Source organism: Enhydra lutris, unplaced genomic scaffold (assembly GCF_002288905.1).
Source record: "Enhydra lutris kenyoni isolate GAN:26980312 unplaced genomic scaffold, ASM228890v2 scaffoldscaffold47, whole genome shotgun sequence".
In the NCBI taxonomy this organism is placed as follows: domain Eukaryota; kingdom Metazoa; phylum Chordata; class Mammalia; order Carnivora; family Mustelidae; genus Enhydra; species Enhydra lutris.
This window is the reverse complement of record NW_019154131.1, coordinates 1450718-1473866: the sequence shown is the minus strand read 5'-3', so window position 1 is coordinate 1473866 and position 23149 is coordinate 1450718. Positions and strand designations below refer to the sequence as shown.

The 23149-nt window shown below is 32.0% G+C and overlaps 1 protein-coding gene across 1 annotated transcript in view; it reads left to right on the top strand.

Moving 5' to 3' along the window:
- The window catches only part of LOC111156608 (KIAA2026 ortholog), a 59354-nt gene that overhangs the window by 7862 nt on the left and 28343 nt on the right, over positions 1–23149 (top strand). Inside the window, exons 2-3 of the mRNA XM_022517600.1 lie at positions 5440–5519; positions 14014–14103. Of these exons, the coding sequence (XP_022373308.1) occupies positions 5440–5519; positions 14014–14103 (170 nt within the window). The remainder of the gene's footprint in view (positions 1–5439; positions 5520–14013; positions 14104–23149) is intronic.

The following is a 23149-nucleotide window of genomic DNA, read 5'->3' as shown; positions in this document are numbered from 1 at the left end:
GGATTGAAGGTAAATTTAGGAAGAGGAAATTTCTAAATCCAGATAAGGAATGATTACATGACTTTTCTATCACATTGACATCTTAACTTTCAAGAGAGTTACTACAAATTTTAACAACTGATTTAGTATTTAAGCTAAAGGGAAAAAAAAGAAATAGTTGTTCAGCCGCTATTGAATTATAAGACAGTGTTAAAAAATTACCAGTATGATGAGAAATTTGCTTATAAGCAAGAAGAACAGAAGAAAAATCAGTTGTTTTGTAAAGGTCAGATTGCTTGCTTAGAGATACAACACTCCAGAAACTTGTATAGTATACAAGCATTTGCTCAAGACATGCACACTTAGTAAATAAAACGTCAAATTTAGATTCCATTTCTGTGACTTCAGATTCTGGGTACTTCCCAGATTCACTAATAATACAAATGACCTTGGCATTTTATTTTTAATAGTGATTAATATCTTAGTATCCATTCACTTGCTATGATTCCTAAAATGAAAAAGCACTGAGAAGGTAGTGAGTGTGTTAGGATAAAATTTGTCTATATTAGTGGGGAGGCAGAGGGAGAGAATCTCCAGTGGACTCCATGCTTAGCATGGAGCCCAACTTGGGGTTCGATCTCACAACCCCAGAATCATGACTTGAACTGAAATCAAGAGTTAGTTGCTTAACTGACTGAGCCACACAGGAGCCCCTTAGCATAATTTTTTTTGAATGTAGGAAGGCCAAATCTAGGAGGGCTTTGAAGTCTCTGAATATTTCAAGGGGCCAAAGAATGAGGGCAGGCAGGGAAAGCAAGTGAAGGAGAAGAGTAAAGAGAGGAATAAGAGACTGAGGAAAGAAGAGTTGGTTTGGGGATAATAATAATTTTTTTAACTAAGAGGTGTATCTCCACATCCTAGAAGACTAGAGTTCTGTGCCTAAATTATAATGTGAAATATATTTTTAGTTATATTGTTTTTCTCTCAAGTTGGGCTTCCTTTACTACAGCTGTTTTCAACCTAGTTTTTAAAAAGCTTCCTTAGGCTGCACTAATTACTAGGTCATATTAAGTTTTCCTTATCTATTTTCCAGGTACAAGCTAACACTCACTTTTTGCCCATGTCTATGTTTTAGGCCCAAGAATTGTGTTGAAACTCCACATATGCTTTAAGCTGACTTCTGACTTTAGTACAATCCTAGATCTGAGAATTGTATTCTGTTTTACAGGACCAGGTGACTTAGGGCAGTGGGGTTAAAGACCTGGAATATGATCAAGCATGTGTTAGAGGAACAGAAGCCCACTGCGGGGCAGTATGTAACTTGCCCTGTGTATATCTTGCCCTGGAACAAAAACAGATTACCAAATAAAGGCTATATGGTTTTGTAGTATCCCATGCTCCATTTTAAAAGTAGTATAATAAAAAGGAAGAGCCAATTTTTACTGACTACAGGAAAATTTGTATTCAAATTCTTATGAAGGTGTAGACTGAAGACTTTAATAGTATATATAAATCTTTTTTTTTTTTTTAAGATTTTACTTATTTGAGAGAGAGAGAGAGAATGAGAGGAGAGAGGTCAGCAGGAGAAGCAGACTTCCTGCCGAGCAGGGAGCTGGATGTATGCCTCCATCCTGAGACTCCAGGATCATGACCGAGTGGAAGGCAGTTGCCCAACCAGCTGAGCCACCCAGGCACCCACATGTAAATCTTCTAATCAAAAGGGATGCTCTGAAATCTGTCAGAAACAGATTACATCCCTGCAGAAGTTTTGAAAGAATGCAATATTTTATCATAAAAAACAGCACAGTTTTAAAGTGAGACAAGTCTAGTGCAAATATCTATCTCAGGGGGCGCCTGGGTAGCTCGGTGGGTTAAAGCCTCTTCCTTCAGCTCAGGTCATGATCCCAGGGTCCTGGGATCGAGCCCCGCATCGGGCTCTCTGCTTAGCAGGAAGCCTGCTTCCTCCTCCCTCTCTTCCTGCTTGTGATCTCTATCAAATAAATAAATAAAATCTTTAGAAAAAAAAAAATAGCTATCTCAGTGCCTATTTAGCTACAAGTCCTCCATCAATTTATTTACGTATTGATAGCCTGTTTCTTTATTTGTGAAAAGTGAGGTAATCCTACCTTGCTGTAATCATTAAAAGAGTAATTGGAATACCAAATGCATAGTACTTAACATGGTGACTGGCATGTGGGTAGGAATCAATAAATGGTAACCAGGATGTTCGAGAGGTAGAATTACATAATGGAAAGAACTTGGACTTTGGAGTTAGAATCCCTGGTTAGGTGCTTACTTAAAGTGTAACACTTGAATAAGTTAAGTAATCTTTTGATCTTCAATTATTCCACATTAAAATGAGGTATTGCCTACCTTGGAGGGTTGTTTTGAGATTAACTGAGGTAATTTATTTAAATTATCTTGCTAAGTGTCTGATATATATATAATAGAGTCTCAAATGTTAACGTTCTTACTACCACTTATAGGTCATGTTGTGAAACTTTGGTGAAATGTGTAAATTATTTTAAGTTATCATCAGTGTTTTCTTCATTAAAAAATAAAAAGGACTCAGATGACCCTAAGAATTATGAACAATTACCTGCTTACCTGCTTTCCTTTTCCTGTCTTCAGACTGGTGAAATTTCTGTTGAAAAGTAAGATTCTTCTATATATGAATCATTTCTCATAACTTCTGTATGAAAAATGCTGTAAATATAAAATGAATAATATGATTTCTATTGTCAACAATTTGATCTAGTAAGAATAAGAAACATAAATAGATCATTATTATACTATATGATGTGTTATTTAATGTATGTACAAAGTAAAATCGTAGTACAGAGGACATATGAGCAGGAAGTGAGTTAATAAAAGAATTTGAAGAAGGTTAAAAGGTAATACTGGATTTGGACCCTTAACATCATGGCTTAGTAAGAGAGATAATAGCAGTTAACACTGGTCGCTTAACTATGTACCTAACAATAGTCTAAGCTCTTTACATGTTTTAATTTCTTTAATTTTCACAAGGAAAGTAGATGTTTTATAGATAAACTGCACAAGGACATAAAGCAGTTTGCAGTTAGTAGGTGATTAGAACTGTTATTCAAACCTAGGTAGTTTAGTTCTAAAACTCAAACTTAAAAATCACGACACAATACTAGTTCCATTTACTTCATCACGTTTAAGTATCCTAATGACATAGTGAAAGGAAATATCCAGTATTCACCTGCTTAATCCATTAAAATAAGTGACTTCTGCAATTATCATATGGTTTCACTTACTTGTGGAGCATAAGGAATAACATGGAGGACATTAGGAGAAGGAAAGGAAAAGTGAACTGGGGGAAATCAGAGGGGGAGATGAACCATGAGAGACTATGGACTTGAGAAACAAACTGGCGGTTTTAGAGGGGAGAGGAGTGGGAGGATGGGTAGCCTGGTGGTGGGTATTAAGGAGGACACGTATTGCATGGAGCACTGGGTATGGTACATAAGCAATGAATCTTAGAACACTGTATCCAAAAAAAAAAACCAAAAAACAAAACTAATGATGTATGATGTATTTTATAGTGACTAACATAACGCAATAAAAAAAAATAAAATAAGAGTGACTTCTAGAGTTAACTGAAAATTTAGTACCTGAGTTTAGTGCCTATGTGGCAACACTGTGAAATTTATTGGGAGTATCAAGGGTGACCCTCTGTTGTGCTTATGAATAAATATAAAATCAAATGATTTTTAAAAAGCTAATTAGAGCAGTGCTGTGGGTTGGGGGGGATAAGGAAGGATTTCATTTCCTTCAAATTCTTTTTATATCTTTTTCAGACTTAGTAGGGCCATTAAATCTTTTCCTATAAACTTTAAAAAAGGGTAAAGGTAGTGTATAGAAGAAAGGCAATCTTCTGCCCAAATTCATGAGACCCCTTGGGAGGTACCTATTGTACCCAGTTTAGAAATCAATTACTCTAGCTTTTATTATAGAGATACCAAGAATTTAATAATTTCTTCCTGAATATTGGTTAAGTAGACCACCTACTTACTTATTTTTGTAGTTTAGTTGTGGTATAGGTTCTAAGTACAGAAACAAATAACAGTGATGAGGAGTATGCATATGTTGGGTTATTTTAATTAAAAGTAAACATCAAATGACAGGTTGATACTAGAACGAGACAGTAAAATCCATGTGAACCTCAGCAACTCAAAATTTGCAGTAGTTCAATCATAGTATATATGCATTTTTACAGTCAGAATTAGAGATAATCAAATTATAGTTCCATGATATGGTTAAAAAGGAATACAGGAGAAAATACAATTGTACATTGGAATTGTGCCTACAAGTTGAATAACATGTTGCAATCAAATGACCGTTTACATAGAAGATCGTATCTGTATAGGAAAATATTTAGAAAGGAGCAATAGGGATTATGTTGAACAGAGTTACTTTGTGTACTCATTTTCCCTTCTAAAAAATAGTAATTTTAAAGCTGATTTTTGCTTAGTAATGATTGTGAAATAAAGTTAACTTTTAAGTGTTTCTAATTAATTTTTTATTCCCTTACATAGATTTTCAGCTCCGGGAGGACAGGATTTCCATTTTATAGTTCTTTGTTGTCTCTATAAATTGTACAGTGCCCTGTATCTCATGTTTGTTGAATAATTAACAATCAGTTTATTAACTGAGTTTGCTATACGCAAGTGGAAACAAAACATACTTTAAGATGTTCTTTCTAAAATAGTGATTATGTGCCTGTATGTCTCTCTTTTGTCATGTTAGATACACGGAGTAGATATGCTTCAATGTGTGGTATGAATTGGATTTCTTTAAGAATGTAGATTTATTTTCCCCAGTGTTTTCTGATTGCACAAATGACTGGATGCACTTTTTAAAGGGAGATTTTTACTTTGTTTAAAACTGGTTATTGAATACTTCCAAAGGCAGCCAATTAAGTGAGTGCAGAGCTAAAGGAATAGAAAAACCTTGTTTCCTAAGCTGCTGAGAGGATTTTCACATTAGGTTGGCTTTAGACCATAGTCTTCAGAGTGTAGTTTTGTGCAAGTTCCTGACTATGGACGTCATTGTTAAAAGGTAAGTTGGTTTTTTTTTTCCTTATGTAATCTCATTTTAAGTTGTGAAGTAGATTTTAACTGAGCAGAAGTAATGTGACTTTTTTTTTTTTGCCAAGTCTTAGTATAATAAATTCTGATACCGTGCAACTCATTGCAGATTTTGATAGTTCTGTTCATATGTCAAGAAACCCATGTTTGTTGATATGTCTGTTACAGGTAGTTATAGTTTAATGTTTGCTTTTACTGGGGCTTGTTTTGATTCATCATTTTTATTTGACTCACTAGCAGCCATCTGTTAGTTATATTTTAACTTTCAAGGTTCTATGTAATTTGGTTTTTGTTAATGAAGTGCTATAAACAGTATTATGAAGCTTTTCTCTTTTAATCTTGAAAGGAAAAAAATCCGTATCTAAAAAAGCAATCACAAAGAAGAGGAAAACTGTTACAAAGTCATCTACTGTACCAGAATTTCAGGTAAATATTTCAATTTTGTCTCAACATTTTGTAGTTTAATTTTTTGTTTTAATGTTTGTTTATATTGTTCCTCAAGAGATTGGCTAAATTCCACTGTAATGGGTATACTTTCAATGAAATGTTTCCATCTGTGACTTTTTCCCCTTCAAGTACAAGGCATAGTTAAAATTGAATCTAATGTTTCAAAATTTTTTACCTCTGTTTTTGTCTCTTTGTAGCCAAAAGTCTCTTTGGTTTTTAAATGCTATACTGCTTTGTAGAAGTAGTTTAATAGAAAATACATTATATATTATAAGTATAATAATATAGATATTTATATAACATATTTATATAACAATATATGAAAGTAAGTATGTAAGTCTTCCAAGAATAAATCATAATTTGTAAATAATTTGTAAATAAGCAATTTATTTTCATTTATTTGGGCACTGTAATAATGGTTGACACAAATCTTTTAACTCTTAGCTATATAGGAACTTCAGAAAGAATATTAAGTAACATTTAATTGAATGGTCTTTAAACATTTCTGCAAAAAGAAAAAAGTATACTTAGTGCCATATTATTATTTGACGAGTTTTCATTTGTAGCTGGTACCAGAATAAGCAGAGATTCTCACTTCAAATAATACTTTTATTTTCTATTTTATAAAAAATGTGTTTTCTTCAAATGACCCTCTTTAAAACTTTCTTTGTATTACTGTGTCCAATCCAGTTTCAAAAGTTTTATAACCTAATACTTAATTGCCAAAAAATAAGTGATGTTAAAATGAATTTTTGTCAGTCTCAAGTCAAGGAGAAAATAAAGGAGTAATAACTATGAAAATATTGATAATATATAATGTGAGTTGATCATATATATTTGACTTTTTGAATATAATTTTTTGAATATATACATTCAAAAATGTGGACACATCTATTTTTCAGTAAAAACCTTATTTTTGGAACTGTTTTTATGAAGTTACTAATTGGTAAAAATTTAATATTTTTAAATGAGCAGTGAAAGAAAATGACAATTTTCTTTTAGTATTTTAGGATAGAATATTTTTAATGATATTCTTTGAATTACAAACATTTTTACAAAATCACTTTTTATAATATAACCTTGGTTACAGGATATTTAGCGGAAAATGTATGTTTACTGTTTTACTTGGAGGACTTTCTAATCATTGCTTATACCTCTTACCATACTTTAATAGTATATTGTTATTCTGTCACTGATATCATCACAGCCTTTGCTGTTTTCCCCACTCACTCTTCCCCTCAATACCTTAAAATATTCGATCCAGGAATATAAGTCTCAGAACAGATCTGGCCTGCTGTTGCTGTTTATCTCCATTCCTATCCTAGTGAATGGACTTTCATATGTAATAAGTGGCGTAGACAGCATGGACAGTGTTTTTCAAACGGCAAATGGTATTCATTAGTGAGGCATGAGATTAATCTAGTGGATTACATGACCGGCATTACTTTTTTAAGCTAACAGTTAAAATAGAAAAGAAATTATGAGTGTGTCAGATATAGTAAGGGTAATACCGTTTCATGAAACTTTGGTTTTGATCTTGTGCTTATTGTACTGGCATGCAGTGTAAAATACATTTTTGACTATGGGTCATGAGCAAAAAAGTTTTTAAAAAGTTAAAAAAAAGTACTAAATGATGCTTTGTCAATTACTGACCGTTTGCTTATCACCCTCAGAAACTTAAGGTGAAAGTTTGAATTTTGCCAAATTGAACTGTTTAAAATAAATAAAATCTCCTTCCTAGTTCTTAAGGTGTCCTAGAATGTGTGTGTGTGTGGGGGGGGGCGGCTAGGATGGGGAATAGGCTTATGAGAACTGTGGTTCTTATGCCTAGTTTATAATATGAATGCCATGGTATTACTCATAAAGAAAATTGACAGCTGTCTCCCAGGAAATAGGTCATTTGCTTTAAATAAGCAAAGAACAGGAGATGAGACAGTATTAGTCACTAGTAAATTTTGTTGTTACAGACAAAACCTATAGTTCTGCCTTTCAAAATAACTTTATATATAGTTTGTTTCTTTCATTATTTGGAAGTTCCCCACATGTAAGGAACTGATCATTATGTAATAAAGAAGCAAATTTATTTCCTTCCTGAAAGCTCTAGCAATGTCATTTAGCACCTCAGATTCTACAAATTATTCCTTTGTATTTTGTTTGGTTTTGTTTTTTTGTTTGATTTTGTTTTGTTTTTTTTTTTTAGAAAGGATGATAGGCATGGGGAAGGTTAGAGGGAGAAGGAGAGAGCAACTCCATGCCCAGCTTGGAACCTATTGTGGGGCTCCATCTCACAATCCTGAGATTGGACACTTAACTGACTAATCCACCCAGGTGCCCCTGCAAATTATTTATTTTATCCAGGTTCTTTAAATATCACATTTCTAGTATTACACATAAAAGTACTTTATAGAAAAGTTTAGCTGGAAGATTTTCTTCATAGTATTTATTCTAAAATATCTTTGTGCTAAAAATAATGAAGCTGTTGGTGGAGAGATATCAGATCCCTTTTGCAAAACCTGATTTGTCAAAGGACTAGTCCATCTTTAAATTGATTTAAACATGCAAAGAGAGAAATGTGTTGAGGGATTAAATTGTGAAGTTTATTTTTTGTTAAGTCCTCATGCATAAAAAAAGTGAGTCCTGTTTTGACCTCAACTACTTTCTAATTTGTCATTGTTTTTGTTGACTTTTTTTTTTTAAAAGCTAGAAATTAACCTAGTCTGCCTATTGGCTTCAGGAGGAGTCCATGTTTACATGTACACCTAATATCTATACCTCAATTTAAGAAAATAATTATCCCACCTTTATTTAAGGTCTACACTGTAGAAACTCAAATGGTGGATTACATTTATTTTTGTGTGTGTTGTAAAGGAACTAACCATATCCGTGCCACTTGTGTCAAGAGTTATATCAGTGGTTCTCAAACTTTAGGTAGTATGAAAATAATGTGATGCCCTTATTAAAATGAAAATTCCTGGGTGTTATCTTCCAAGATTTCATCTTTGATTCAGTGGGTCCAGGTGGATACCAGTAATGTGCATAGTGGTTAAGCATATGGATTCTGGGACCAGGCTACATAGGTTCTAATGTCAACTTTACCACTAACTCTGTATTCTTAAGCCCTTTGTACGTCCAGTTCCTCCTCTGTATAGTCAGGTAGTAATCATACCTACTTCATAGGGTGTTGTAAGATTAAATGATAGAGCTTACTGTTTTATTCTTATTTATTCTTTCAAGTAAGCATGCCACATGCTTCAGACCTAAGTAGTGTTATGAGTAGGAAAATCAATTAAGAACTGGCTTAAAAGCATATATCATTGACCTTTACCACTTTTCTTAGCTACTTAAGACCTTGAAATAATCTTGGATTCGGTCATATTTCATAAATCATAAAATATCATGATAAAGTCTATAATAATTTGAAAAGTGAAAAACCAAATAATATTATTTGCATCATTATGTTAATCAGAGGGAAAACTTCTGCTTAGCTCTACTGTAGTGTTATGGTGGTTATAGTTGGCATATGGGGAACTTAGGTTTTTTAATTTAGTAATAGGTCCAAAATATTAGGAAATACTTCTTTTTTAGTGTTTCGCATGTTGGTGATTTAAGCTTTTGTATCATATTTAACAATTATGACTTTGTTAAATTGACTAAATTATTTATTTTACCAGTTTTGTAGTATAAGAAAGATTGTTTAGCTGAAAAGTAAATACCATTTTTCTTAATAAAGTTAATTTTTGCCAGTACACCTTTTTGAAATTTAATATTTGAGAAAGAAATCTAATATTATGTGAATTGTCATTTTGTACACAATTGTAACAAAGTCATAGAAAGTATTTTTAAAATTTAATGTGTTCAGTCTCAGTAAGATCAGTTTTTAAAATAATGTAAGAGCCTTAGTTACCATGACTTTGCTTTTCATTGGTAACTAGTATCTTTGAATGTAATGTATACTTGCTACTGTTGCATAAGTGTGACTTATTCTAAAAGTGCTTTGCAAAGAAATTCCAGAATCCAGATGATAAGACTTATATAGTAGTATTGTTTTCAAACAGAAGCATAAATTCATGGATCCTTAACCTCTGAAAAAACTATATTTCTCCATTTAACCAGTGGAGAAACTAAAGATATGAAATAAAGTAACAGATTGAGACCCTCAGTATAACAAGTTGAGTCCAGAATTAAATTGGAGTTCAACTGCTTCACTGTGTTATGGACCTTTTGATTATATTATTTTGAATAATATGAATAATGTAAATGTAAAATGTATTTTCAGCTTCAGCTTTTTGATTTATTTCTAACAGTGTGTGTTTTACTTCCCTCTTAAAATTCTTTCTGTTTTTAAATATTGTGCACTGAGAGAAACGTGTCTCATTAATAAATATAAATATCTTGTTAATCAGAGTTATTTTTCACATCCCACATAATATCCTATTTGCAGGTTTTGAAGCAGTCATTCTCCTTGTTATGGTAATCATAAGAAATGAGAAGGATTTTTCCTATCCTTATAGTTTTAAGATGTTAATATAATTTTAGTTTAAATACAATATGAAATTTGAATTTATACCATGAATTTAAAATTTTGCTTACAATTTTTATAATAAAGTATAGGTTTGTTGTATTAGCATAGTAATGAGTGAGAGATCCAGTTTTTTTGGACCTATTCATTTTGACTTCTGCATTGTTTTCCCTTGGCTTTTTTAATTTACTGTATTGCTTTAGTTTTATATGCTACCTTATGTCCTTTTCGGAACAAATAAAGTAATTGTCTGTAAACCCAAAGGGCATAATTTCTAATTTGAAGTAGTGATAAAGTAAGGAAGGATTTATTTGCAGTTTTTCTGAGATAATAGTCATGGAATTCTTTTGATCTCTACAGAACCTTCCCTCTCCCTCTATATATACACATTTCTGCTTCTTGAGTTGGAGAAGAGGGCCTTTTAATATTTATCACTTAATAGAAATGAAAGCTTAGGTATGAACTAAATCCTAAAACTATAAACACATATTCCATTGTTATTAGATTTTTTTGTCTTGTTTAGAAAGACCCCTTAAAGAATATGATATATTAGGAGGTAGATGAGTTCTTCATTTTCTGGTCTCCTCTACCAGTGTGTCATCTTAGGTTACTTTACCTCCGTTAGTTTTAATTAGTTCGAATATGAGTTGGAAAGATACCTTTTTAGTCCAAAAATTACATATTTTTAGTCCTTTTCAGCTCTTAAGATTTATGATTTTATGGCTCTGTCATGGGTTGCCTCAAGTGAAATGTTGAGGGACAGTATAAAGCCTTCAAGAGGTTTTCCTGGGGGATAAAACTCTTTGTAATTTCTGCGGTGTGACTGAAAACCTCTCATGAGTGTTAATGGTATGTTCCAACTGTGATCTGACCTGCTGTGTAGCTTTCCTTTTTCATCCCTCTTGGCCCTGAGCCTCAGATATTTTTTTCTAATCCAGGGTAATGAGAAGGAGGTTTTAATAAGGTGTTTTACTTTGTTCAAAAAAAATGCTTCTGTTTTCCTTATAGATGAACTTTATTTATTGGATTGATTTTGGGTTTGTTTGTTTTTTTTTAAGATTTTATTTATTCATTCGACAGAGAGAGATCACAAGTAGGCAGAGAGGCAGGCAGAGAGAGAGGAGAAAGCAGGCTCCCCACCAAGGAGAGAGCCCGATGCAGGGCTCGATCCCAGGACCCTGGGATCATGACCTGAGCGGAAGGCAGAGGCTTTAACCCTCTGAGCCACCCAGGCGCCCCATGCATTGATTTTGTTTTGAAAAGCACCATTTGAAGTTGAGTCATGTTTAAAGGCCACACATATGCCTTACTATGTAAAAGACAAAGAATAGAGTGTATACTGGCTTGAGTCAGATTATTTTTCTTTCAATATTAGTTATAGTTACAATTAGTAACAATAGAATTATGTTTCTATACGTGAATTTTCTCAGAGCTGAACTTGGCCCTATATTTTCAGTTATCTGTATTAGATATATATTATATCTATTTGTAGAGAGTATAGAAAGGGATTGTAAATTGTTATGTAACTATTAATTCTTTTTAAGATAAATTCAAAGTATTGCTAAAATATTTTCACCCTCAAATTCAATAAAATTTATGTTTGAGAGTCACGTCATATAAGGAATATTTATCTTATCATTGTGCATTTATTTCAGCATTTTATCCCCTGTTTGGAAATTAGTCTTTTTGAATCTTCATATTCCTTAGCTACATAGTACCAGAATATTTCAGGAGCCAGGAAAATTTGGAATTCATAATCATTTAGTACCTTACTGCTTAAAAGTATGATCTGCAGCCCATACCTGGGAACTTGTTAGAAATGCAGAATCTCAGGTCCCACCTCAGACCTACTAAATCAAAAACTCCATTTTAACAAGATTCCCAGGTGATTCTTACGCACATTAAAGTTTGAGAAGCACTGATTTACTTACTAACCAGGTAAGCCACTTCAAAGTACTGATTTATATAGCCATATAGCTCTTAAGCTGTGGAATCATTCAGTTTGACGTCAGAACTGTGTTCTTCTTCCTTTAAATAGAATATAAATATTTGTTGATTCCATGAATTGAAAGATTTTAATTGTCTTAGAGTGTGTCTAGTTGTAGAGGTGTATGTTTTCATTGTTGTTCTAAGTTTCTACAAACTATATACACAAAATGTACCCTTATTCCTTGTGTAATGAGACATCTAAGATGCAAGTGAAAATTCTTCTGAGCTTTGCCATCTGTGCAAATGAGAAATCTATGTTATGATATTTAGTGCACCAAATTCAGTGAAATGGCATGTAAATATCTGCTAGTTCTGGGGCACATATGACTTGGTGATCAAAATAGCAGATTATACAATGAGAAGTTTAGTTCCCACTGAGTGCTTACTAAAAACCTGATGTAGGTCCAACAAGATAGAAGTGGAAGACATTACAAAGTTCTAGAGGCACTTCCATAGTTGTTCTGTCCACTGCTTACCAGCATTTCTTCCATAACTCTAGATTTGGCAAATAATTTGGCAAATAATAAAATACAAAAATTGTATTTTATAGTAAATATCAGCAGCACTGTTCTACTAAATCATTGTGTACTGTTTTCTACTCTGGAATTATTTAGTTTGGGTTCCTTAAATGCGTATTTTCTCTGCATTGTCAGTTCTTTGAGTTTGAAATTATGTAGACATTTCCAATAATAATTTTAATACTAATTAAAATAATAACTGATAATTTTTCTTAACCTATTAGATTGAACCATATTGTCATTTATGTAGATCAAATGCCATGTAATTTCACATGGTATTATATAGGAAGTTTAAAGGGGCCCTACTTTCCCATTTTTGTCACAGTAGTCACAAGAAATGATCTTGTTTTAACCCCCTTTTCTTTTGTTGTTTTTGTTTTCTTTTACAAGAAATATGCCTTTTAGGAAAACAATACCCTTACACAAAGATTCATGAATGTAACAAACATGGGCTGATATAATCTTATGGTAAATTAATAGTTTTCTAAGTGTAGTATTATTTTTAAATTATCACAGTATAAACATTTACAAGACTTTGATTAATCTAAAACTTTTCCTCTCTATGTGCTGTTTTTTTTTGTTTTAGAAACCTATTTCTTTTCCATTATAGATTTTTAAAAATATGAGCTTAAGTTATTTTAGGAAAAAAGTTAAATATATTGGGAAAAACTAATTTTTTAAAGAACTAAAACGTAGTTATTAATATTTTGGTTGTTGCTGACACTTCACTGTTTAAAGCTTTAGTAGTTAATACAAACTAGTTTGATTACTCATAACTAAAACCCAATTATTTTGGCCATTTGCCAGTATTACCAAGGTGAAGTAAAATGAACTGCATAATTTTGAAGGGAAATAGATACTATCTGTAGCAATGGTTTTGTTAAAGATTACTAAGATCATATTAAGAATGGGTACTTAAATTCATTTACTTTTTTGAATATATTACAGACAGTGGAAATCCTTCTTTCTTAGCAATGCCAACAGCAGTATAATTATTTTAGTTGTATAATTAGTGAACCAAATCAAAGGTATAATGACAGTTCTCCAGGGGTGCATTTATTCACCAACTAGGAGACTGCCTGATGAAGCATTTCTTAAAGGTGATTTAGTAACCTGTGAAATCTAGGGTGAGTTTCCAGATCTTTGTCATTCTGGGCTGAAAGTTAATAATGTTAAGAAAGTATCTGGATTATAAAGCAAGCTGAGAACAGGGAAGTGTGGTATGAAACCACCAGTGTTGAAATTTCAGCTATTTTTATCCTAAGCCTGAAGTTCATGCATTATAAAAATAGTATCTTTTAAAATATAAACTTGTGGGGCTTTCTTTGCTTTTTGCTATTACAAATACAAATAATTGTGAATTTAGTATATGTTAAAACAACTTCTGTTACCACATTTTGGTTTTATATTATGTGTTATCAAGCTGTGTTTTTGTGTTTTATTTTAGCTTATTTGCACTAATCTTGATGAACTCAGGGAATTAATCACAAAAATCGAGAATGAACTCAAAGATCTGGAAAACAGTAGAAAAAAATCGGTAGGTGTTGATGCAAAAGTTCTATCTATTATTGTCAGCATTAAAATTTATTCCTGCTTTTTTCTAAAGCCTTTTTTTCAAGTCTTGTTCTCCTGGATTATATAAAAAATTGCAATGAAAAATAGAAACACTGTTCCTTTTATTTCTCTTGTGTGGTCTAATTTTCATTTTTCATAACAAAAATAGTACCAAGGAAAGTAAATTAATTTTGTTTGCCTGGTTTATATCAGGTATAGTTTTAAGTATTTCCCAATATACTGGTTGGTTGTTTTCTGACTGGTAGTTTTTTGGGTAATGCTTACGTTGCAGATATTCTTTATTAATAATTATATGCTTTTAATGGAAGTTTATTGCTTAGTAAAATAAAAATTTTAATAACTGTGACATAAATAACAAATACAAATTGTTTAGTCCTGCCCCAGATGTTTTTGATACATGCTTAATAGTATCTTTTTAAAACACCTTTATCAGCTGAAGGTCTTTTTTAAACTTTCACTATATATTCTAAATTCACAATTTTACCTTCATTTTTTATTTTTGTGGGTATAGAGTATAAAGGCATTATATTTATTCACTTAACACTTGCTAAAACACTCAATTATGTAATTCATTAAATCACTAATACTTGTTTAGCTGACATTCAGTGATACTGCAGATTCAAAACTCTGTTATACACCAGTAAATAAACGAGGAAGGCTTTAAGCACTGCAGAAAATCAATCACTATTTTAAAAGTCCCTGGGTTTTATGCCTTAGGAATGTCATGAAGCCACTCAATTTTAGGTCTTTGCTCAGAACCTATTAATCTAGAATTATGTATAAAATAAGGATAGTGAAACAGCAAGCTGCATTTCAGCAGATTTGTAGTAGTCATTTTGTTTGCTCTCTAGAAAAGACATATTGGTAGCACTCTGAAGGAAAGGGACTTAAGTGCCATAAAAGGACAACTTTCTGAGGTTATTTAATATAGGTGTAAAACAGAGTCAGGCATTTCAGAAGTTTCATGTGATATCCTTGAAAATATTGATATAATCTAAGAGGTAGAATAGAAAAATGTTCATAAAACATTATATTGAAGTATATAATCCTAGAATGTAGAAAACTGTATATTTTTTAGAAATATTTCCATTAAAAATGGTTTAGACCCTTATTAGATTCTTATATGTTCATATATACATATGTATGTATACTTTGTATATATACACATACATATTTTTATATATACACATATGTATATATATATATATATATATACACATATGCACACCAGCTGTTTTAAAATTTATCTCTGTGATGTATTTCCCAAACAACATTTATATTAGAATATTTTCTCCTCAACAAAGCTGTTTTTAATATATTTAATGTTATATGCTCATAAAGGACTGATTCTGTCCTTTAATAGGAAAGAATAGTCTTTTAACCAGGGTGTTATTTACAATTTTTGCAGAAGCTGTTTAGTTTTAGTGAGTTGTCTGTTCTTCATGAGTCTAAATAGAAACTTAGTTAAGTAAATTTGCTAATTGTTTTCTATGCTGCAGGTAAACATAATGTATGCATCTTAACTTGTTCCCGTATTATAAATTAGGGTTTTTTATTTGTTTTTAATGAGTAGTTTTATGCATAATGTACTTAATTTATAGCATGTATTGTAAAAGCAAAAGATTTCTTCAAAGATCCTAGAGTTTTCCTGTAAAGTCTTCTACCTCACTTCCATATTCCAAGGTATATGCATATTTCCTTCCTTTACAGGAACAAGTAAAAAGGTGAAAGAATACATAGATTACAACTTGACATTATAGTCTTTGAAAGCATGTTTATAAGAAAATTTTAGGTTACATACAGGGTTTAATTGATTAAATTTTGTGACTCTAAATTTTTAACTTGTCCATGACTCTTAGAATTTGCATATTATTTTTTTCTTTTTAAGATTTTATTTATTTGAGAGAGAGAGCTCAAATGTGGGGAGGAGCAGAGGGAGAGGGACAAGCAGACCCTGTGCTGAATGCTCTAAATACTCTAAAACAGTATTTAGAGTCAAAGCAATTTTGTTACTCATCATCAAGGCAGGGGCCCAAGATAGGGCTTAGTCCCAGAATGCTGAGATATGACCTGAGCCAAAACCAGGAGTTGGACACCCAGCTGACTGAGCGACCCAGGCGCCCCGCATATTAGTTTTAAAATATGTTTTCTGCTCTTCAAGAAATAGAAATTCTTGGGACTGTACTTAATGGGGATAATCTTAATGAGATTACTAACATATAAATTATTCCCCTTTAAACTGCCTAGAAGGTTTTTTCATGAATAGCCGATAATGGCTACAAAGCTTAATGGTAGCGATAGACCGTAAATGTTTACATTTTAGTATCATTCTTTATTTTTCTATGGAGACCAATACTGATTATGATAGATGTTAGTTGTAAGAATAACTTTACTGGATGTTTATACTAATATTAAATACTAGTTTGTCTGCCATCATTTGGGAATAAGGTGTTTCACTTAATTTTCTAGATAACCAAAACCTGAACTTTAGGACGATATTTCTTTTATTTTTTAAATTTCTTATTTTAATTATTGAATGACAAACTTATGTGCCTCCTTTTACTATATTGAAAAAAATTTTAACCCTTTTTGATGAGTCAAGGATCATTATGAATATCCATAATTATACTGATATTCTAAAAATTTATTGATATCAGTAACTCTAATTAAACATTTACCAAAAGACCTTTATGCTATATATTTTGAAGGTGTGTGTGTGTTTTTTTGCTTTTGTTCTCTTTCCTCATTGTCTGTTGTTTCTTGTGTTTGTCCATGTATTTGCCCTAGCTGATACACGGTGAATTACAAAGCAAGTAACAATATTTATAAGAATTGGACTCATAGTAAGGACCTGAGAGACTTTCTTAATATTAATTAAGAAATTAAGTGCATGAACTTGTGATGCATTGCCTGTGGGCTTCGTTCACTATTGCCAGACAAATAGAGTATTAATTTTGATCTTCATAAGAAGTTATCACTGTCAAAACTAAAACAGTATTTAGAGTCAAAGCAATTTTGTTACTCATCATCAATTTTTATATGTATAATAATGGCTCCAATAAAAAGGGGATGTATTCCATATAGACATTTGCTTGTCATGAATGCCATTGCTAAAGATAGAAATATTTATGTGATAGAGGATTTAACATGAATTTGTACACACACCTCACTTCTTTAGAAGATTTCTTCTCTGCAGGGCCTTTCCAGGTAGTTTTTCCTACCAAAGCAACAAGGAAGAATTATCCCACTCTTCACCCCTTGTCAGCATGTCATTATAAAAGCTTTCCTAACCTCTTGGAGGTTTTGAGGTACTCATTGTATTAGAAGATTTACAGTCTTTTAAAATCTAGATTGTTGACTTATTCTTGTAAGGCAGCTAATTTCATTTATAGTTAATAATGTAAGGGGAGAAAAATACTTTAGTTTTCTTGAGTTTGTTCTAGCATACTTGGTACCATTACTTCATGTAGGAACTTATTCAGAAAAGGCTCAGCATCCTTTGGATCCTACAGTGTTACATATCTAATTATCTACCTGAGATTTGTTTAAAGTGAGATATCTGGTTGAGATAAATAGAAGTATATAGCTTGAAAGTTTTTAAATTTTGTCTTTCTCATGATCATTGAGATCATAGGATTCTTTAATTAGCTAAAGGAGAAATCATAATAACATTTTTATTTTTGTGGTTTTAATCAAGAGATAAAATTTGCATTTTGCCTAATTATTTGGAAAATATCTTTTTAAATTGAGGAAATGTATTAGTTTTCCAGAAAGATAGAACTAAGATATTGATAAATTTGCCTGATCCTATTGTATTTGAAATTTATTAGATATTATTACTCTCTAAATAATCAAAATCGGAAAATTTTGTAAGACTTATAACAAGTGGTAGTATCTCTGAGTTTTACATGTGACCCTTTTTTTTTCCGATATCTGCCTAATTTCCTTAATGTCTTATGTCATATTTTAGATTTTCAAATAGGTTTCAACCTATTTTTCTTTAATAAGGAGAGATCCATAAAGAAACTGGATATAAAGGAAAAGTGTGAACAATTTGGCCAAAAAGTACAAGATATTATTTATAAGAAAAGAAGCTTTGTCTGGATTGTATAATGATGAATGATAGTCTTATCAATATAGAGAAACTGAAATTTAAAATACAAGACATTTTTTCTTTTCTAATACATCTTTTGGTAGTTAGATAACTCAACACTTAGTATAAATATCACAGTCAATATGTTAAAAAAGCTATAAAACTGCCTTGCTCTTTGATCTTCATCCTGTTTGGAATTTAATTTTTATTTTCCTCATTTCATGCCCCCTTCCTCCCAAAAAAAGAATTTACACAGTGGTGTGTTCAGCAGACTACCTCTAATAGTGAAAATTTGGAAAAAGCCTCTATGTCCAACAGTGGGAAGATGACTAACCAGTGTTAACACAGTGGTATATCATATAGCTAGTAAAATAAAATATTAACAGATCATTGTTACTATATGGAAGTATTTGTGAAATGTTAAATTTTTTTAAATACACAAAATAAGATGAGCCTAATGATTACAATAAATAAAAAGACTTGTTAAGAAGAATTGGAAGGGAATTTCAAGTAATGAAGAAAATTAATCTTTATTATGTTCTTAAGATAATTTAAATTTATCATATAATAATAATATTTCTCTTGCCTAACCAAAGGCTGTACATTAGAAAGATCAAACAGAGAAATCAGAAGCTTGGATCAAATGGTGACACCCCATTTTTGGGTCACAGAGTGCTGTATAAGCCACTAGTTAACAATCAGGTATGATCCCAACCCCTCCCCCTTCCCCAAGGAGTCTTCTGGCAATGTCTGAAGACATTTTCGGTTATTGAAGAGGTGGTACTGGCACTTAATGGATAGAGCCCTGCAGTGCTGCCAAAAGTATCCTACATTACAGTGATCCTATAAGGCAGATGATAACGCCCTGCAACAAAAAATTATCTGGCTTCAAATGTCAGATGTGTGGAAATTGCAAAACCCTAACATAAGCCTGTATTTGCTAAGGGCCCTATTCTCTCACTTTTCTGCTGCTGCCAGTTTACTATGGGGAGAAAACACGATGTTTTGAAAGTTGGGTAGAAATCAATGAAATCAGTCACCCAATCCCGTAATTGAGAGTACTTTATTAGATCATATACTTCTACTTCAGACTAGTGAAATTTGTGAATGTTAATATTCATCTTTACCTTTTATGATTCCATTAGATAGTTAAAAAAAGATTCTTGACTTTATATCCAGCTGTTTTCAATTTATTATGATTTATGGCCTCTCTCAAAGATGTTCATCATTTACCTTTATCTTCTTTTGTATAGGAAATGAAGTAGTTACAATTAACATGATTATATATGTATTTATTTATTTTTAGAAAGGTGATGTAATGTGTCTTTAAAAAGTGAAGAAATAGTAAGGAATAAAAAGAGATAAATAGAAAAATATAGCCAAATTATGTTTAAAGCTTACATGAAATTATATAGACCCCCAAAACGTAATTGCATATAGTATAAGCTTATATAAGACAAAGGGACTATTTATACATTAATCTTACTTTCTAACACCTATAACAGAAATTTTATTATAATGGAGGATTATGGGATTTTTCCTTCCTCTCTCCATTCCATATCCATGTGTTCACAGTGAGGCATCAAATCAAAATTATTTTATAGCTCACTGTTTAGAGTACAAAATCTATTTAATTAAAGTGTAAGAAGTATTAGATACATTTAGAGTCCTAAATATGCCCTAATTAACTTTATTTAATGGCTTGTCTTGTAGATATGGTTGCAGTAATCTCTAAATTATCCTTAAAATTAGTTTAAGTTTTTTACAGTTACATCATTATATATATCCTTTTTTAAAAGATTTTATTTATTTATGTGACAGAGCACAAGCAGGGGGAGCAGCAGGCAGAGGGAAGGGAAGAAGCAGGCTCCTTGCTGAGTAAGGAGCCCAACTTGGGGCTTGATCCCAGAATCCTGGGATTCATGACCTGAGCCGAAGGTAGACAGATGCTTAACTGACTAAGCCACCCAGGCGCGCCTATATCATTTTCTTATTCTAGATTTTCTGGTAAACTACTGGTTAACAAAACTGAAAACAATCTCAGCTGTTGGGGGGAAAAATCACTTTGTCTTTAAATAGCTGTATTTAAAGCTTTTAAAATACTAAAACACCCTTTTGGAAGTCATGTACAACAGATAAAATAAACTTCTTTACCTATGTTAGTTACAGTTTCAAGTCTTATTCATAAGGCAAGTACTTCCTCAGTGCCTTCTGTGTGTTATGTATAGTACCAGGAACTTGGATCTGAAATTAAAACAAAGTCCTATCCTCAAAGAATTCACTTAAGAGCTTAAGATTTTATTCCCAACACTGGTAATAAATTTTTAATTTTAATCTAGGTGAGTTGGGCTATCTTCTATCCTTTTATAAAAGACTTAATCTTTTCAAGCATTCAGAAGTCACCATACACTCCAGACACTTGGCTCCCTTCCCTTAATTACATGTTTATATGTTTGGAAATAGGGTGGAGGCGTAGGTAACATGTATTTTATGAAGAATCAAATGGTAACTAACTGACATGCTCAAAATAATAGCTATTATATAAAAGCTAGATGACAGGAAATGTGAACCAGAGCAATATATGACTGGTAAGACAAAACTTCAGTTAGTACTGAATTATCTAAGAATGCATTATCCACATTTATCTATGGCAAATCTTATCCCTTGGGTATTTTTTAACATTTTATAACTACTCAGCTAAGAACTAGATTTTAACCCTTATTAATAGTGCTAAGTGTTTCCACTTACTACAATTTGGCATAGTTTGAATCCCAGCAGGGAAACTTTCATAAAAAGAATTATTTGAGGGGTGCCTGGGTGGCTCAGTCAGTTAAGGGGCTGCCTTTGGCTCAGGTCGTGATCCCAGGGACCTGGAATCATGCCCTGCCTCTGGCTCCCTGCTCAGTGAAAGCTCCCTTCTTCCTCTGCACCTCCCACCACTCCCTTCCCCACTTGTGCTCTCTCTCTCTCTCTCAAATAAATAAAGAAAATCTTTAAAAAAAAAAAAAAAGAAATATAGATCATAAAGAAAATTGAACAGTGCTTAAAGTCACTTTATTAAAATGTAACAGTAATTTATAATGATGACTCAGGTCATCGAGAGTTAAATTTTACTCTTCATGTATTCAGTTAATCTGGAAGACATACTTCTCTCAATTTAAAAAAAAAATTGCATCTAAGGAGAAAACCTCGATTAACTAAGATATTTACTTATGTAGTTTGAATACTTTCTATGGGCCCACTCTGTGCTAGGCTTTGTGATAGAGCCTGAGAAAGTGAAAATAAGTAGGATACTGTCCTTGTTCTTAAGATATCCCCAATCTTCATGTCACTTACATGGAATTTTTGTGCTCCAGCGATACCAAACGTAGCATTACTTAGTGATTCAGATTGTGCAGTGACTTGCTTGAGAACCCACCTTTCTGATATATCAGGTATAGATTTAATCAAATGTTGTCAGCTTATTTGCTACCACCTGAAAAGGGTCAAATTCAAATACTTAGCCAGTGGTTAATTTAATTTCCAGTTCAGGATTCTTTATTTGTAAATGCAAGTGGTTGTATACCATTAGTATACATACATTGTTAGATTTTCTTTCCGCTAGTAGTGACTACCTTACTAGGAATATGATCTGTCATCAACTTTTTCCTCTCTACAGAGCTAAATGACTATCAAAGTTTGCAATAAATTCTAATCATTGATATAGTTGTTTATTTTCATGCTTTCTAGTTAAATGCTAATTTAGAAATATAATGGAAATATCATTCAGTATGGGGTATCTTTAAAGCACAAATTGTTTCCTTTTCTATTAAATTAGTCTCAAGTGAAAATGAATGAGAGAAAATACTAGTATGTGATAGTTCATATTAGAACCTCTGGCAGTGTTAAAGTAACTTTTAACTTTTCCCATGTTAATATGTATATATTTCACTATACACCCAAACTAGCACTTTTTCAAGGACTGTAAACCAACAAAATGAATGTAATGTTTTACCCCTAAAACTGAATATGCAGGGATATATGAGTATGGAGATAGTTTCTTTAGGTAAGCAATAAGAAAAAAAAGTGAATACTCCCTTTTCATTTAATATTATTAAGACTAAGGAGAATGTTAAATAATTGGTTTATTAATATACTTATTATAGTTAATTTGATTTGTGCTGTGTTTTTATACATATGAATTTAAATTATTTATAAGCTACCCTTAGATACTGCTAGTGATTTTTTTTTTTTAAGATTTTATTTATTTATGACAGATAGCCAGAGAGGGAACACAAGCACAAGGGAGCTGGAGAGGGAGAATCATGCTCCCTGCTGAGCAGGGAGCCGGATATGGGGCTCCATCTCAGGACACTGGGATCATGACCTGAGCCAAAGGCAGACACTTAACGACTGAGCCACCCAGGGGCCTCAACTGCCAATGATTTTAAATGAGACCGTCTTTGTGTATCAATCTGTGCGGCTTTTCTCGAAGTTACTTTCATTTTATTGAAAAGTGAGATATATTGTTATTTAATCCCTTTTCCACAATGGAATTTATGTGACAAGAGCCAAGCCTATAACAAAAAATATTTTGTTATATGATCCAGTTTCTGTGATCTAATATTTATAAGTGAAAGTGTATAGAAAAAAAATGGCATTGATATTTTTGTTATATACATCTTGCTTTTGTACTGTTCGTAATAAAAATTTTTTTCTGTCTCCACAGTAATGATGCTAATCCTCTCAATTTATAAAAGCATTCTTCGTAATATTTATATATGATTTTACTTTTCTTCATAGAACTGTTGATAGCTATTTTGTTTACATATAATGTTACAGGAAAATCTATATAAGTAAGAGGATGGTTTGTGTAAATAAGTTACTTCCACCTAAGTTTAACATTCAAAGCATCTAAATTTATTAAAATGTATAA